Source organism: Ambystoma mexicanum, chromosome 5q (genome assembly GCF_040938575.1).
Source record: "Ambystoma mexicanum isolate Mex_15411 chromosome 5q, UKY_AmexF1_1, whole genome shotgun sequence".
NCBI lineage: Eukaryota > Metazoa > Chordata > Amphibia > Caudata > Ambystomatidae > Ambystoma > Ambystoma mexicanum.
The window spans coordinates 113,333,957-113,351,027 of NC_090933.1; the positions used below are offsets into that span (position 1 = coordinate 113,333,957).

Below are 17,071 nucleotides of genomic sequence, written 5' to 3' on the forward strand. Positions count from 1 at the left end.
GGGATTATCAACAGTGTGGCACTCCAAAGGCAGGCATTCATAACCCGGGTGAAGCCCTAGACTCCAGTAACATGTATATATAGAAGAGGGGAGCTAGGGGAGTGTGTGCTCCACAGTCCAGGGATGTTCTCCATAAAGCACGCTTTTGTGCCTCTGATTTCGTCAGGGAGGCAGTTCTGATTCAAGTGTGCAAGGTTGAATCCAACTGGTAAGTACAAGCATGTTACAGAAAGGAATTTTGGTTCCTGTAGTTTAGAGCCAGCCAGGATCCAACATTCCCCCATTTTTCAATGTACGCCTTCAGTGGGGTGGGGGGGAATAACAACAGTGTGGCACTCCAAAGTCCGGTTTAGGCAACTGGCTGCAGCCCCTTTGGAGCCCAACACTCCAGTAATATGTATAGATAAAAAGGGGTTGTAGGGGTATGGCAATGGGCCCCGACTGCAATCATCGCCACAGTCCAGTGATGTTATAGAAATATATTTTAAAAACTGCATATATTCTGTATAGTGTGTGGACAATGTTATACTTGGTGTGTTTGTTTGTTTACACCGGTCTCCACCCCTCCTAAGAGTGATACCTAACTGCTCAGTCATGTTTACAAATGTTTGGTCGAACTTGGTGGAAGACCTGTATTCTACTACTTGTTGGTCTGAAATCCTCACCAGAGGAATTCAGAAACACCCCACTAACAATAAAATGATAAAAGGTTGCATGGAGCCCATCTGAAACACGAGTCTATTCCCCAGCCTTGCTAGCCTTTAATGACGGCACCCCATTAGACATTAGTTGCCTCTATGATATTCATTTGTATAATCCTATAATCCTCAGAAGGATGAAATGAGTTGTCAGGCATACCCAAAACACAATTGAGTTTTCCAAAGTAATTGGCCTTTCATAGTGTAAGGGTGGCCTGGTATCAAGAATAGACAGACACAAGTGATCACATTTCAATGGTGTTTATTAAACTGTATAGGTAGGGTGGTAAAATGCCTAATCTAAACCTAAATCTAAGATGGGAGCAAGCTACGACCATCAAATCAAAATAAGGCAGTCCTAATGGCATCTTGTCAAAATAATAGTGCCTATATTAAAAAAAGATTGACAATTGTTACAACTAAATACCAAAAAGAGTGTAGGATAGGATTCACGTGAAAGAAAGAAGTGTTCACAAATGATAGGTCAGGATGTGGTAGCCGGGGGTCTCCCTTCCCCACATTTTGAGCATGGAACCAGGTGGGACTCCTGAGCACAGTACACGCTTGAGCTTTCCCAGCACAAGATGACAGATCCGGTTCAAGTATCAGGGCCGCCGCTGGTTAAGTCTCTTTTCTCCTAAATGTCTCTTGCCTCTGAGGACCTGATAGGCTCCAAAATAACTTTCAAATGTACCTTTGGGTGATGCCTTCACCCCTGGGTCCCTCTCTTCTGGGCGCAGACCCTTCTCGACTGTTTGCCTCCCTCCTTCGGGTTCACTCTGGCCTTTGCACAGATACCTCCTTGGCATTCACAAATCGTAATGTCCTTTTAAAAAAGTTTCTTGTGGACCTCCCTCTGCCAGGTTCACTTTGTCAACACACTGTTTCTTGGGACTTAAGACGCCCTTCTTTATTGGCATCCCTCCTTCGGGTTCACTCTTGCCACTTCATACTTCTTTTGCTTTCTCTTGATGCAGGATTCACTGCCCTGGCTTTCACAACAGTTTGTCAGTCAGACTTTAGACTGTATGGGGGATGTTGCTAGACCCCTGTATGACCCCTTTGACCTTTCTTGGCGGTTCTCCGACGGCCTTTCGGTATCAGTAGTTTCACTCAACATGGGATTAACCAAAGGTCTCTCGAGTGAGAACCCACGCTGTGATGATTCCTTCTGCAGCTGGTCTTCCCTTAACAATTTACAGTACTTTGAACTTTTCTCAATGTGCCACTTTGCGACTCTCATGCAACACAGTTCGGTTTCCTATCGGTTCTCCTCTCGACTCAACGGCTGTGAGGAACTGCTTGGCTTTCCTTGTATCTGGAGTCCAGGCCGGAACCACGGTAGCAGGCGTCTCCTTTGGTCCTGCTTACCAGCATAGGCACGCTCTGTGTACCATTGACATCTGCTGCAATACACTTCTTACGATTCCTTCTGCAGAGGTCTCGCGGGTCTGAGTTTGAAAGGGCAAGGTTGCTTCTCTCCTTGTCGGCCTTTTGGCTCTCACTGCCTCTCTCCTCCTCTTGAACTGCCGTGACTTGATAGCTGTCCACTCGTGCGATTTGCCTTGCTCGTATTGCGCTCTCGTGCTCCACCTTTTATCCCTGTGGGGAAGGGAAAGGACCTTCGGGTGTTTGTGATCCTGGTCAATTGCCTGACTTTGCCTGACCCTTGTGTTGGGACATGTTAGGTAAATGACTTTGGTGTTTGTCCGTCGTCTTTCGTGATGTGCGAAAGTGTTTGTGTCGAAAAAGGGGTGGGGCTAGAGTTTCTGAACTTCCCATATAGCAGGATGGGGAAAAGGTATGGGAAGAAGGGGGATAATGTGTCTCGCCTGTCGGTGTCCCACTTCCACTCCCCGAGGACCCCCCATCCAGGTGATGCTCCCTCACTGGTTCACCCGCAGAAATTGGATCCAAAAGTGATAGCCGTGTCCTGGACATCTGGATGACAGATCTCCGGGCACTAGCTAGTGTGACACCTTCAGATTTCTCCCAATAGGCACCGGGCTCAACGGATATCACCCTGTTTTACCACTCTGTTTATTAGTGGGAATCGTTTTATCAAATTCAGAAGAATGACAGGTAGAACTCGGAGCACATGCAAATGCTTCTGTTTCTACCCTTGCCTTTTAGATTTTTCTGAAATAATGGTTTGTTATGATGTCTCTGATTTTTATATTTGCTTCTGTAATATTCTTGATCACCAGGAGAACGATGAAATGCTGAGTTAGGCATAACCGACATCCAGCGGACTTTGCCTCTGTGTATTAGCCTTTCACAGGCACATTCTCCGATATTAAGTCTCCCCTATTTATTTTTCCATTTCGACTGAACTCATTTATTTTCACTCCTGACATTTCATTTATCCTTACCCAGCTGGACTGACCTTTCCGCTGTACCCATATTCCCTGAATTATCCCAATCACACATATCCAGCTCAAGGGTACTTATTTGATCACCCTAAAAGGGATGAAAGTTTGAGTTTGGCACTCCCAAGACAGCACCGATTCCTTCAATGCCAGCCCTTCCCGAGACTGAGGTACCGGTTTAGATTTCTAATTCTTCCCAAACAGTGGTAGCTTATTCTGCCTCCCACTGTTAAATGGTTCAGCTAGGCCAGCCTAACAGGCAACGACCCAGCTCAGCCGTTCATTCAAAGTTAAAAGCCTATTGGAAAAATAAACTATTTTTGTTATTCTGTCATTTTTGCGACTTTTGGAGTAGGTTATGCAAACACGATCAATGTTATGGTGAGTTTAACACATCCATGAAAAAACTCCTGCGTCAAATGTGAGAGTAAAATAGGCCATTTAAGCTAACACTCGGGAGCAAACGGGAATGCTTTCAGCTTATTTGCATACCCACAATGCACCGTTCTGTGGTAGTGAACGGGCATGTAAACTTCCTAAAATGACTGGTCCTGTGGCAGGTGTGGCTGGTTAGCAACTAAAATGGCCTTTCTGTTCTGAATAGGATACAAAAATAAGAATGTTGGCCACTTTACTTGGGTAATCGAAAGAGGGAAACACGCATGTAGATTTTGTCTATGCAGTGACCCGGAGTGCACTAGAAAATGTGTCTTTTCTCAGAGTTAAAAGAACTGTAAAACTAAAATGCTTTAGTTCATTCTGAAGGAGTTGCCTCCTTGAGAATGACTTGGCGGGTTTATCCCGCACGTGCTTGGCAGTTGGCCTAGTCCTGTCTGGTTAGAATGAGTTGAATTTGCTGACCCCGCTTCTCTGTGATTTCCTCTCTGTTGGGCTGCTCGATGCTCGAGTGATTCACGACGCACATTGTGTTGCTTCCCTTTCAGAATAAGGTGGAAGGACTGCGGGAAAACTTTTATTTCCTGTCGAAAGAAAATCTGAGCACGCTTTTGGAGCTGATCCTGGAGCACACCGAGGACTTCACCGATTCTGCCTACACCAGCCATGAGTACCGAGAACGAATCCTGGAGCTGTCGCAGCAGGCCAAGATGGAATTGGAGCACCTGGTTTCAGTGTGGATGCAAGCTGTAAGAGCCTTTTAACAAAGTAAATCGCGTTTTATCAGACACCCAATCTTGAAAACAATACCTTTTATTCAAAGTGTCATTCAAAGTGTCAGTCTGCGATTTCTGCTCCATTCTTAAAAATATAACTCGTTTCCTTGCGTGCACTTCAACACAATGTTTTTAAAAATGTTTGTTGGTAATTTTTTCAGATTTATAAAGATTTTTGTATTTGTCCTTGTGCATTAACCAGCTGTGTACATCTGTTTGTACACCATTTTTCCTTTTAGGGGTATGCTTTTTTTCTCTTTGTATTTCACTCTCACCTCTGTGCAGCTCATTTGCAAGTTCTTTGAGGGTGACTAGGTCCATGATGAAGAGTCGGAGGTTGGCACGCATAACTCTTGCAAGAAGAAAAACCTGTATGGCTACTGTTGGCAGTGCAAAAATAGGACTGAAAACAGCACAAAGCAGTTGGCTGTGATTTTCTGTTGCACCACCATCTGCTTTAAACATTATTCAAATCATTGCAGACTTTCAAACACATTAATCGCATTGGTGGTATTTGTGAAATCCTCCCTAATCTCAAAGTGAGGGAATTGTAATTCTTTGAGTATTGTTCTGAAAAAGGAGCCAAAGTTACACATAGTGAGGGCAGAGGTGTATGCATAGCTCTCTCTGATGCATGCTGGCTATGCTATCACATGACTCCTCGCTGTCTCATTCTGCTGTATGATTACATTTTTGGACAAACCTAGGATTGTAATGTGCGCTGTCTCCTCTTTCATGATTAAATAGCTGCTTGTATGTGTGCATGTATGTATGGGGTTTATAAAGGGCAAACCTAACTGGCAAGTTGAGGATCGCTGTTCATACAAGACGCACACAGGGAGTTAGAAGTAGGGTGCAGGGCTCACAAAAACCAGCAGTCTCAAAAGTAACAACAATGAAATCTGAAACCTAATGATGAGACGAGGCAGCAATGTGTTGTCAGTACCGCATGGTCAATGTTCAGTTGACGTAATAAAATTCCAGGTAGTTTGAGGATCAGCAGCAGATCCTCACAGTGTTTCAAACCTCATGCAGTTATAATAAACTCTCACCCAATTTGAAGCATAAACGGGCTGCCCGTTACGAACATATGTTTGGGGCAAATACAAATGTGGTCGCGGTCAGATGTGAATTGGGTTTTCTAGCCAATTTTTATCAATAGCCGTGTCATGAGTTGCAACTCCTCACTCAAACCATTCTGTTTTTCACTCTTTTTCTGAAGGCGTTGTGGTTGAAGTTCGGTCTGAGTCTAAGGGAGCACATTGCCAAGTCTGGGACCCTGTCCGCCAAGGCACCTGCTTCTCTGTATTATGAACATCTGTAGGTGGTTTGTTTTGTGTCTGAAATGGGGCACTGGACCCTGTAGGCAAATTGGACCTTTGATCCTTTAGAGCATCTGCAAGGTGCAGAGAACTTGGAATGTGTTCCTAGATTCTGTCAGGATCCATTGGTCGTCTTTCAAAATTGGTTTCATACAATCTTTTTTTTTTTTTTGCGTGTGGTTAAAAATGAAAGATGAAAATATTTTTTAAATGAATAAGACAAGACACTCCAAGCAAAAGAAAAGAAAGCCCAAAAAATTGTGAAAGAAAAAGATAAGAAACAAATAAAATAACTCTTCTCATCACAACATTTCAGAATCTAATACATAACATTTCATCCTATTGTGGCAAATCCCAGCCAGTCACTGCTTCCATAGGGCAAGTCCATTTCCATGAGGCCAGGCTGGTGAGGCTGCTAGCCGAGAGTCACCCTGGGGGTGGTATCCAGAAGGTGGATCTCATGGGGAGGCAAAACCCAGTGACGACTATCATGGGTGAACATGGTACTCACCTCTTCCTTCTTTGTTCCCTCACTCATCTCACCCCACTTCCCATTCTATAATTCCCCACAAGTCCATCTATTGCTGTAATATAGGAAAACCCAACCACTTTGAACATACTATGGCGAGGAAGAGTAAGTAATACCCAGTTGGAGTCCCTCTTACTACTGACAGAAAGAAGATTGGGCAGAGAGAAAAAAGCCCTCTGTGTAACCAACATGTGCAGTTTATTCAATCAAACTCAATCACAATCATTAAAAAGGAAGAAGGACATAACGCGAGGGCAGACCCTCACTGGAGGAACTGAGAGCTGGCAAATGGCTTACCTCTAACAGCATGGGATGCTGGTGGTGCCTTGCTGAACACAGGGTGTTCAGAGCTGTCCTGGCTGGAGAATCGGAAGTCCGGGAGCAACCGGGGGATGCACAACACAGCCGTGGCAGGAGGCGCGAATCAAGGGAGACCAGACCTGGAAGGACGGCGGGGAGATGCAGAGGAGATGCAGAGAGAGACGGAAAATGTGCGGAAGCCCACAGCAAATAGAGACTGTGCCGCGAAAAGACTGAAGGCAGACTTTTGTGCCGTTACCATCTGGTAACGCCACAAAAGGTACCTGGATTACTGTAACTGGTGGCAGGATCACAAAGAGCCAATGAGACAGTTTTGGAAAGCAGAGGACCCTGTTCTCCATCATCCCAGTCCCTGGGGAGAATTACAAAGCGGACAAATGAGAAACAGTGCCTGACAGGTTAGTGAACCAGGCATGCGTCTCCGACTCCTGAGAGAGGAGTCGGAGACGCATATGAAACTGGGAAAGGTCCACAAGAAGAGTACAGAAGGGTCAGGCACCCATTGCAGTCTAATAAAGTGCGCAAACAAGGTACTGCGGTACAAGGCTAAACTGAGAGAGGGGTCTGAGACCCATATGAAACTGGGGAATCCCTACAAGATTATTACAGGAGGTTCAAGGGCCCACTGCAGTTGAAGAAAGCACGCAAACAAGGTCCTGAGATTCAAAACAAGTCCGGAAAGCCCAGAGAAGGCATAAAGGGGTCAGAAACCCACAAGAATGAGAGAAAAGCTGTGGAGCATGTCTGGGAGACTCCAAGGTATCCCAGAGGTGTCTGGGGTTCACATAAAAAGTTGGGGAAATCCTGAGACGGTTTAAAAGGGTTGGGGACCCGCCTGAAAGGAAAAGAGGATGCAGAATGTATTTGGAAGACCCTGGGACTGGGACGCATGCAAAGCAACGAAGAAGTAGTACAAATAAAGGGGCAGGGCCCATTGTTAAACACATGTTTCTACAGTCCAGTCTGGCAGGAGAGTCAACTAGACTTGATATTATATATGTGAACTTTGCTTTTGATGACTATTTTGAAACACAGCAGAGCTGCAGTCAGGTCTGGCAAGGGAGTAAAGCAGACTTGATGATACATTTTGTGGACTTTGCTTTTGATGATTGTTTTCTGGTGAGACACAGCTGCAGGTGAAGACAGAAATAACTATAGTCAAATCTGGCAGGAGAGTGAATCGGATTTGCTGTGTTATTTGTTTTGTGAAAGTGCAACTATTTTTAACCAAGAGGACTTGCAGATCAAGTCTGGTAGAATCAGGAACCAGACTTGATAAGACATTTGTGAGGTGAAAGAAGAGGAGGGGAAGGGACTCCCCCCTGATACTTGGGAATTATGTTTTCTTGTCAGAATTTGAACATTAAGAACTGAACATTTTAGTTTGAGTCCAGAACAGAAGAAGCATTCTTCTGGATCCAGAAGGTCACAGTTTTCCTTAGTTAATTTAGTGTAAGGGACGGAAATAGGTTTGGATGCAGGATGGTGGGCGTTTTATGTTTTGGGACTTCCTGACAGAATCCTTAGTCTTTTGGTTGAGGTTGGGAAACCCCTCAGAGAAAAAGGGCCAGAAAGATTTTTCCTTTTCTTTATCTTTATCTTTAATAAAAGTATTTGGCAGCAAATATGCCATCTCTGTGTCAGACTCATACTTCTGCACCCTTACACTATCTACATGTGCATTTCACTATTCGTTTCTAGATGTCATCATCTTTTCACCATCTAATTTAAGACCTTACAAAAACCCACAACCGAATTTGCAACCAAACTGGGATGACCACTCAGTTGTCTTTGCCACAATTTATCTGAATCGATACAGTCCAATCTGTGAACCAAATTCTTAAAATGTAAAATACGCAATGAATTCAAAGTTGTACATTTTAAAAACGAGTGCTTGAAGGTTTCCTCCATAGTAGGATCCCCACAGTATCTACAGAGTGCTTGATGTTTGTTTGATTTCTCGACGTAAACAAACTTGTCCTGTAGGATAAATATTTTGTCTAAATCTAATTAAATCGCTACTTAACTGTTAGAGTAAAGATTAGATTACGCTTTGACTATCCCCAGCTTTTTGATGGTCCTAAATTAGATAGTTCACGGAGGAGCAATTATATAAACTGTCGACTGTGCTAAAACAATCTCTTGCACTTGGAAACTAGTCTCCGGTATTAAGCGCATTATAACAGAACAATTAGATAATTATATGCAAACAAAACAAGCGGGGTGGCAGTGGCGCTACTCTGGGTCCCAGCTGCAGCAAGCTCAAACAGTCCGAAGATGTCCTCCTAGCGCAGCTTCATGCCTCAGCAATCTTCAGGGAGGCTGATTTAACCATGCAGGTGTGCATGGTTAAATCCCCCTGGTATGTACAAGGCAGTGGCAACAGGAAGTTCTGGTAACTGTAGTGTAGACTACAAAAACCAGAAAGACCAGGAGCTATTTATTGACGTTTTTAGATCATGCTCCTTCAAACCAATTACGGACAATCACTAAACAAAAGACCAAAAACGTCCACCTGATTATCCCTTTTGTTGTTTCCTAGTTCTAGACGACTTAGTACATAGACCAAATAAGTACTAAGTCTACAAACAATGATCCTCAAACAAATGTTTACAATTTTACTTCATAACGATTACAAATAAATCACTCAGACACCAATTTCATACATTTAAATAGAAAATGTGTAACATTTCATATGCTTCTAAAACCCTTACAAAAAATTCTAAAATTGAGTACATCACCAATAATAAAAAGTAGAAAAATATTGTTGTATTTTTTCTCAAAAAACTTTTGACGTGCTACATCCTTTAACACCCTGCCTATACAAAACTATATGATGTAAGACACCTTTATGAGCACCACATTAGTCATACATAAAGAAACACAATGGTCGGTAGCTCATGGGTTCCTTACTATTTAGGATACCTCATATATAACTTACCATGATCAGAGTAAAGTTCTTCCCCATTTCATGCTACCCTGGGGTTTATTCTAACTAAATGTGTTAGTCTACCGTATTGTTAACAACTTACAATACAATATCTAATAAACCCAACATGTTTCGTTCACCACAATATTGCTTTACACAACTCTTCTGATCTTCATCAGGGGGACCATATGTACCCTTCTTACATCTATCTTGTTGGTAGGGTGACCAAACACTGTTCACAACACAACTCAATGTACTGTCAAATCAGTAAAATCTAACTTTACTCAGCACAACTCTCGACCTAGGAAAACAAACAACAAGGGAAAAAAAACAGAAAACAGTCAGTAATATGTCTCATACTGTTGTTCTACTTAGTCGGCACCTATATCTGCCAGTCTAAGGCTTACCATGTACCACAAGTCAACATAGTCTCTTGACCACGGTTCTAGGGGAGAGTCACAACACCTATGTCGGACCACTAGATATCTGAAAAACCCAAAGGAAAAAAGACAAACTGAGAAAGTAAATAATCGGGGATGAAGATGGTCATATTTACCTATTTGTGCCTATCATTGTTTTTTTCACTAGACAAATATATTCCACGTTCTTTGGGTCAGGGTTCACTGCTATGAGTCATCTGTGCGTCATCAAACTCAACACACTGTTCTTATCAAGCGTCCTTCACCTTTGTTCAAATTATTAATCTCCTGATGCATGCTTGCACTCAACGGCATCTTACTTCCAGGACCAAAGGTTTACCTCTGGCTCTCTGGCGTATTAACACATGTGTATGTCTACATGCGCTCGCCTTTTGGCAACCAACGAGTCCTTCGTCCTCTTTAAATTGATCTGTTCACGGGTCGTGGCCCTACTATTAACGTGCCCAAACGAGTTATCGAAATATCATAACGGAAACACTATTAGTCCACGTGCCCACATCGGCTTCAATTCATGTTACTCTACTGCAAAATGCTGCTCTGTATAAATCAAACGGACTTCCCGTATTTGAATCGCTCTCCTTCTGAGTAACCGTACGATCGTAGTTGCTGTAGTTGCTCCTTCGCATCAGTGTATGCTTCTCCTGTGTGTTTATTCACGTGATTTTAACAAAAACATACTGGTCTCATGCTGCGTGTCACATGTCACTCACGCTTCAGATTGTTAACTCTATCGTACCCAGGATTCGCAACTATGCCTTTCCCAATCGTCCGCTGTTATCACTGCTCACACACAGCAATGTGTAGAGGCAATATGCCTCAATACGTGACTGCAACAGCCTCTCTTAGTCACGCATTCCGTATCGTATTGCAATGGTGTATCAGGATGTCTACTCCTACTAATCCAAAGATTATGTATTCCAGCATATCTTCCTCTGCGCAGCCTCTGCAATGCAGGTTTTGAGAACATAGGACCCTCTCAGAACTTGCATGTGAAATCTGTGTTCTCCCTGTTCCGGCATCCCTTCTGTGCTCTGTGAGAAACCAGAGGGTGTCTGACGTACTGATCCCCAGGGATTTGTCATCCATGTGACCAGTACACGGCCATTGCTGTTGGATTCAGTTTTTGGGGGTGGAACAGTGCGGGAGGATCATCTGGATGAGGGGTCCTTGCGAAGTAGAGTAGGGGCATCCAATGGTGATACACGGTATCCCCTTTCCTTTCAAACCTCTTCCCCATCATACTGTGCAAGATTTACTGACTTTCTAACTCCCCATGCCCCTTTTCAAGTGAACACTGAGACGAGGAAGAGAGGGATCGGGGGGATAAAGATTACTGATAGAAAACCCAGTCAGACACCGACAGCAGACTGGCCCAGTAATGAAACTAGGCAAAGTCAGGCTTCACTTTACAACTTTCCACACCTGATCCTAATTACCTCTCCCAGGAAGTATAAAAGGAGGAAAACAAAGGCACACTTTGAGCGAGTCGAGGATGCTGGAAGGTGCCAGGAAGCAGGAGAGACCATAGGAGACCTGGAGGAGGAGAAAACCACCCAAACACACGGCCCTGTTAAATGATAGGAGACTTCAGTGTGGAGAGGCAACTGTACCTCCAGAAGGCAAGACCAGGCGCAGCTGGGGTTGCATGGCAGTACCGACGGCAGAACTCCTCCAATGGGTAAGGCAGGTGAACACAGGAATCTGAAGGGCAGGCTGTGAGACCCTGACCTCAGTTCAAAATCCCCTTTTAGCTCCTGCAGGTCCCAAGGCCATGAAATGCCGTTTTGGGGAGCTGTGAAGTGGGAGAGAAATCCTTACAGTGCACTCTGGCACTGGGAGTCCAAAGACAATTATTTCGAGAATTGTGACTTTTGAGAGGAGGCTCGAGTCTGGCTGGGGGAAGCCTTCTCTGTGAACTGTAAATATTGAGGGGAGGCTCGAACCCAACTGAGGGAAGATTCGGTGTGAACTGTGCTGCAGGAGAGAAGGCTCGAGCCTGAGCGAGGGAAACCTTCATTGTGAACTTAAAGAACTTTTGGCGAATGAGGCAAAGCACACAAAGGAGCAGGTTTTCCTAGCCGGCAGCTGAACCCAGGATGAGAGACGAATGAGCAGATATTGGGTGCAAGGAGGGAGGAGCCCTTGACTCTTGCCACAGAAAATCGTGAAACTCGTAGAAACTGGAAAATAGCAAGCAACCAGTCCAGCTGGGAGAATGAGAGATGCTGCCCAGTGTGTTTAGAAGTATCTGGGGCCCTCCTGCCTGACTGAGTGACAGAGGGAGGAGCTACAGCTGCCGGAGAACCGTTCTTGGCTCCAGGGACGAAACCGCCAAGCAAAACCCCCTTACAAACTGTGAATGAAGGAAGCTAAGAGATACCGGTCTGGAATGAAAGGGCGGTTGTGAGCGGCAACAGTATTGCGAGAAGAAATGAGCAATAGTGTGTTCAGGAAAAGACACGAGTGAAGGCCAGACAGCGAGAGTGGTGAAACAAAGTAACCCCTTTGAACTGTGTGAAGATAGACATAATCACAGAGTGGTCCGGCATCTGTGAATGCCCAAACGAAGATCTCTGACAAGATTATCGCCAATATAGGAGTGAAAGTGTAAGGAAGGATATCGAAGTGGTCCTGCCAGGGTTGGAGTCAAAGTCACTGGCACATTTGAAAGTCTTTGATGAAATAAAGAAAGGAACTTTGATAAAGTGATGATTTGGCTTTCGCCTGACTGAGGGGAGCCTACAGTGCTGAGCGAGAATGAGGTCCGGACCCGACAGAGAGAGACGCAGGGTGGATGTCCCACCAACTAGCTGAAAGTAAAGAAAGGGATGTTATGGAATAGAAACTGTTTACGCAAAGCAAGACTTTCGACAACAGGGAGACCTTTTTGGCAGATCCCACAGAAGACTCTGCCTTTAGAAGGTACTGACTTCCTGACGAGACTGTTTCTGTGTACACTGAGCAGTCCAAGTGTGCTGTGCTTGAGTGACCCACCTTATCCTGTGCTAAAAACTTTGGGAAGGGAGGCCAACAGCCTAAACATCTTGAGTTATCATTTTGTGAACATTTCTTTCTTTCATGAACTACACCCCACATTATTTGATATTTCGAAGTAGGGAGTGGCAATCGTTTTTTAATTATAGGCCATCTTTCTTTAACATGAGACCAGGAGGATGGTGTTTTCTTTATTTTGATGGTAGAAGCTTGCTCCCATCTTAGATTTAGGTTTAGATTAGGTGTTTTCCTCACCCTTACAGAATTTCAATAAACACCCTTGAAGTGTGATCACTTGTGTCTCTTACTGTTGCCACCATGGTTTCCTTACAGCTCCCACTTCCTTGTGAATTGCCAGCCACATGCTTCTCCTTTTCCACTACTACTGCCAGCCTTACAACCCCAGCTCCAGCTCCTTGCTCCTCTGCTTTCCTGCTGGGGCCTCTTATGCCCCACAGCTTTGACAATTGGCTTCAGGTGTGAGCCATCAGCCTCAATGGCCAGACTCCTGCAATTGCTATTGGGCTTAATTGCCTGACTCCTACATCTACATGCCTCGTCAGCCCTCTTCCTTGGCTCAGTCCCTCTAGGATTCTGGGACATGTGGTTTGTTTTATCAAAGTTAGATTTTCCTACTTTTCGATTGCTTATGAAGGTAGAAATTATTCTCTTCATATTTCTGATAGAGTGGCTGTGGGTTTTATCTTTTATAGAGGAAGATGGTTCAGAGAAGACAACCTTTCCACAATCCTTTGTAGTGCACCTTTGGAATTGAGGAGGGCTTTTAGCTTTCACTACCAAAAAGTATTTCTTTTGGTATAATGTGCTTTGATGTTACAACCTTAGGGTTAACAACCTTAGATTTAACAGAAGGTTGAGTGACATTAAAATGACTATCAGCCATAACCTCTTTAGGTACAGTGGTAAGAATCTCCCTGTCAGAGGAAGAATACTGTGTCTCATCCCACTTAATCTCCTCATTACTCTGGGCCCTGTCCCCACTCAGGTGATACTCTTGCAGTACACCACCCGCAGGGTTGGGAACAGGAAGTGTCTGTCTTCTTCTTGCCACCTGATAGGTGGCTTTAGGCAGGGTTTCATTGAGGGATGCACCGGATTCTTCAAAGCAGGTAGGGACTGTACCAGATCTGGCAGGTGATGGGATGCCCGGAAGAGTTAGGGTGATAGACTGAGAAATCCCTAAGGTTCTTAGGTTTTTATTTACAGAAAAGGAAGACTGTTTCTTGTTATGGGATCCATGGGTTTTAGAAGATCTGTTCATGTGAAGGGCACAAGCTTGGAGTTGTTCTAGAGTCTCCTTCCTCCCAAAGCTACTCCCTGGCTCTTGGATCAGTGGATGGTCTCTCACCGCTCTGGGTTACTTGGTCTGAACATGCACTGGAGTGCTTCACAGCCCTGCATCACATAACAGTTGAAGGAACCCTGTCCTCACGGTTCCTCTATCTCCAGCACTAATCACGAATTATGGGGCTTCATCACAGTCTATCCCCCCCCTTACATGCTGGGTGTGGTGTAAGTGATCGGAAATAAATAATTCTCTTCCAAAAACAATTGTGAACAAGTTCAGTGAGAGTCTCGACTTACCCCAACACCCTCAAGCTGTGGATTACTCAGCCTCCCGTCCCGACATCCACCCCTACCTAGTTGTCATGTTCTGCAGTAGGAAGCAAACCTGAGAAGGGCTTGACTGCCTTAGTGCTGTATGAAGAAATAAGAAGGTAACGCACTGTTTATGCACTGCACAAGAAAAATGTATAATAAGCATGTCTCTAAGGAAAGGCATGTGATTGACATTATGTCTGCTCTTAACAATCAGATTTAGGAATTGCTATGTGATTTAGAACTTGAACTAAAACAATAACTGGGGTAGAGATCATAAACAAAACTAAAGAGATGATGGTTGAAGGGTTTAGAATTAATCTTAACCTCTGGCATTGCTATGAGGAACCCTCCAGATCCCTGTTCTTCACCTGCCAAGTCCATACAAAAGGGGAAACGCCATACGCAAATCAGGCATGGTCCCACCCCAGAAGGGGCAGTCTAGCCCGAACTGCTTGATCATATCCCTTCTGCACGAGACCACAAGCATCCCCAGACATGTTTCGGCCTCATCGGTGAGGAGTAGCTTTGGTCTTTGGGCCCAGCAAGCATGCAAACCCATCTTTGGGCATACCCATCTCACTAGGGGTGACTAAGCAAAACAAAGAGGTGATGGCTGGCAGGTTTAGAATTAATCTTAACCTCTGGCATTGCTCTGGGCAACCCTCTAGACCCTCGTTCTTTGCCTGCCAAGCCATTACAAAAGGGGAACGACAATGTGCAAATCAGGCTTGGTCCCACACCAAAAGGGTCAGTCCAGCCCGAACTGCTGGGTCACATCCCTTCTGCACGAGATCAGAAGCAATCCGACATGTTTCGGCCTTGTTGGGCTTCATCAGTGAGGAGTAGCTTGGGTCTCTAGGCCCAGCAGTCATGGGACCCACATCTGGGCATACCCGGAAAACCACTTGAAATGACACGCTTGTTCCTTGACATGGAAAAGGATGCACCTAGCCTGGGAATTGTCTGGAGGCTGCTGCAATCTTCATGTTGGTTCCGAGCCTAACGAGGATGAGGGCTTGTTCTGAATAATTAATTCATGTAATAACATAATTTCTCTTAAGGCTGAACCTTCAATTGTAGTACATGGACCTGGCCTCCCTACCATGCCCTCCAAACTACGGGCATGCCCAATAGAATCTGCTTCCCATGGTGCCTCTAGCCTGCCTCACATGCATCCTGCACCAATAACTGATATAGCAAACCACATCCACAACTCCACATACATGCACATAAGCAACCTGCAGCTTTAGTGCACTTAAGGATACCATATATCGAGAGAACTCTGTGGTACCAGAATGTAATGATCTGTCACGCAAAATCCAGTTAATTCTGGAAACCCAAATACACTATTTTTGAAATGGTTATCAAGTTGCAATGATTGCATGCAATGCCACTTGCCATGCAATGCCAGTCTACAATCACCGGAATCTCATGACGGGCCGCCAATAGATCTGTAAGGCCATACCAATGGAAGAAATACCGATTTACGAATGACCCCTAACAGTAACATGTCCCAGGCTCTACGGACAGTAATGCAAACCGGTATAGGTACCCATTCTTTTTTTAATATTTTTTTTTATTGTTTTGGTTGAAAAATCAACCTTTCAATTATTATTGCCTTACACCCACTTATACAATCATTACAGTTAAAATTGCAGTCCATTATGTGTACAGTAAAAGAAAAAAAACACAAAAAGAACATTTTCTTGATAAAAGACATGATAAATACATAAAACAAGATAAATACATAAAAACACAGATTTACAGTGTACCCATTCTTTTACCTATCCCCTTAACCTTCTAAACGTTTTTTTGAGAATGATATCCTACCATAGATGATACATTCATTATTTGAGGCGTTCGTTCCAGCAACACACCCCTATATGACACCATGTCAGTCAAGCCCAACCCAAGAAGTTCTATATTTCCTATAAATCCTAGTCCATACCCTTCCCTTTGGCAATACACTTGTTGCAGTCCACTCATGTATCATAGGAAAATACATTGGGCCTCATTCCGAGATTGGTGGTAGCCATGGCGCTAGTAGCGCCATGGCTGCCTCCAATAACGGTATCGAGTCTGCCCTCATTCAATGGGGACTTACCAGTCTAGTCGGGACCCGCAAAGGGACCTCGGAATAGGGCGCAAAGGAATTACTGGCACCGGTGTCCTTACCGGTGCCCGTAATCCCTTTGCGCCAGCCTCGGAATGAGGCCCATTGTTTTGACATCATACCTTTATTGCATTCAGCAGTGCACTAATCACTGATAGCCCCCTATCCCAAGGTCACCATTCTACTTCTTGACGCCTCTTATTGGTGGGAAGCAGTGAAAGGATTGATGTAGATCCGGTAATCTCAATGCTGACATTGCACCTCATTTAAATGGCACCGGTTATTCTAGTCTTCTTTCCACGTACTGCCCCCCCCCCGCCCTTTTGTTATTGCTTCTCCTGTCTCAAGTGGAAATGGATCTGTAACTAATTTACTAGGACTTCAGTTTAACAGACTTTTCTTTCCATTGCGCTGCATTGTGCTAAAATGGCCAGGGACTCCTTTGGGCTGGAGCTACGACGGAATGGAAATGTAGCTTTGTGTGGCGAAAAGATATGTGAGGTGAAAAGTGCAGGGAAAACGTACAAAGCGTACAGTGTAAATGATTTTCTTTACAATAGC

At 44.4% G+C, this 17,071-nt stretch overlaps 1 protein-coding gene across 2 annotated transcripts in view; it reads left to right on the forward strand.

Moving 5' to 3' along the window:
- CTNNAL1 (catenin alpha like 1) overlaps window positions 1–17,071 on the forward strand; it is a 989,054-nt gene that overhangs the window by 523,484 nt on the left and 448,499 nt on the right. For both annotated transcript variants that reach the window (XM_069620628.1, XM_069620627.1), the window contains exon 7: window positions 4,012–4,212. In XM_069620628.1, the coding sequence (XP_069476729.1) occupies window positions 4,012–4,212 (201 nt within the window). The remainder of the gene's footprint in view (window positions 1–4,011; window positions 4,213–17,071) is intronic.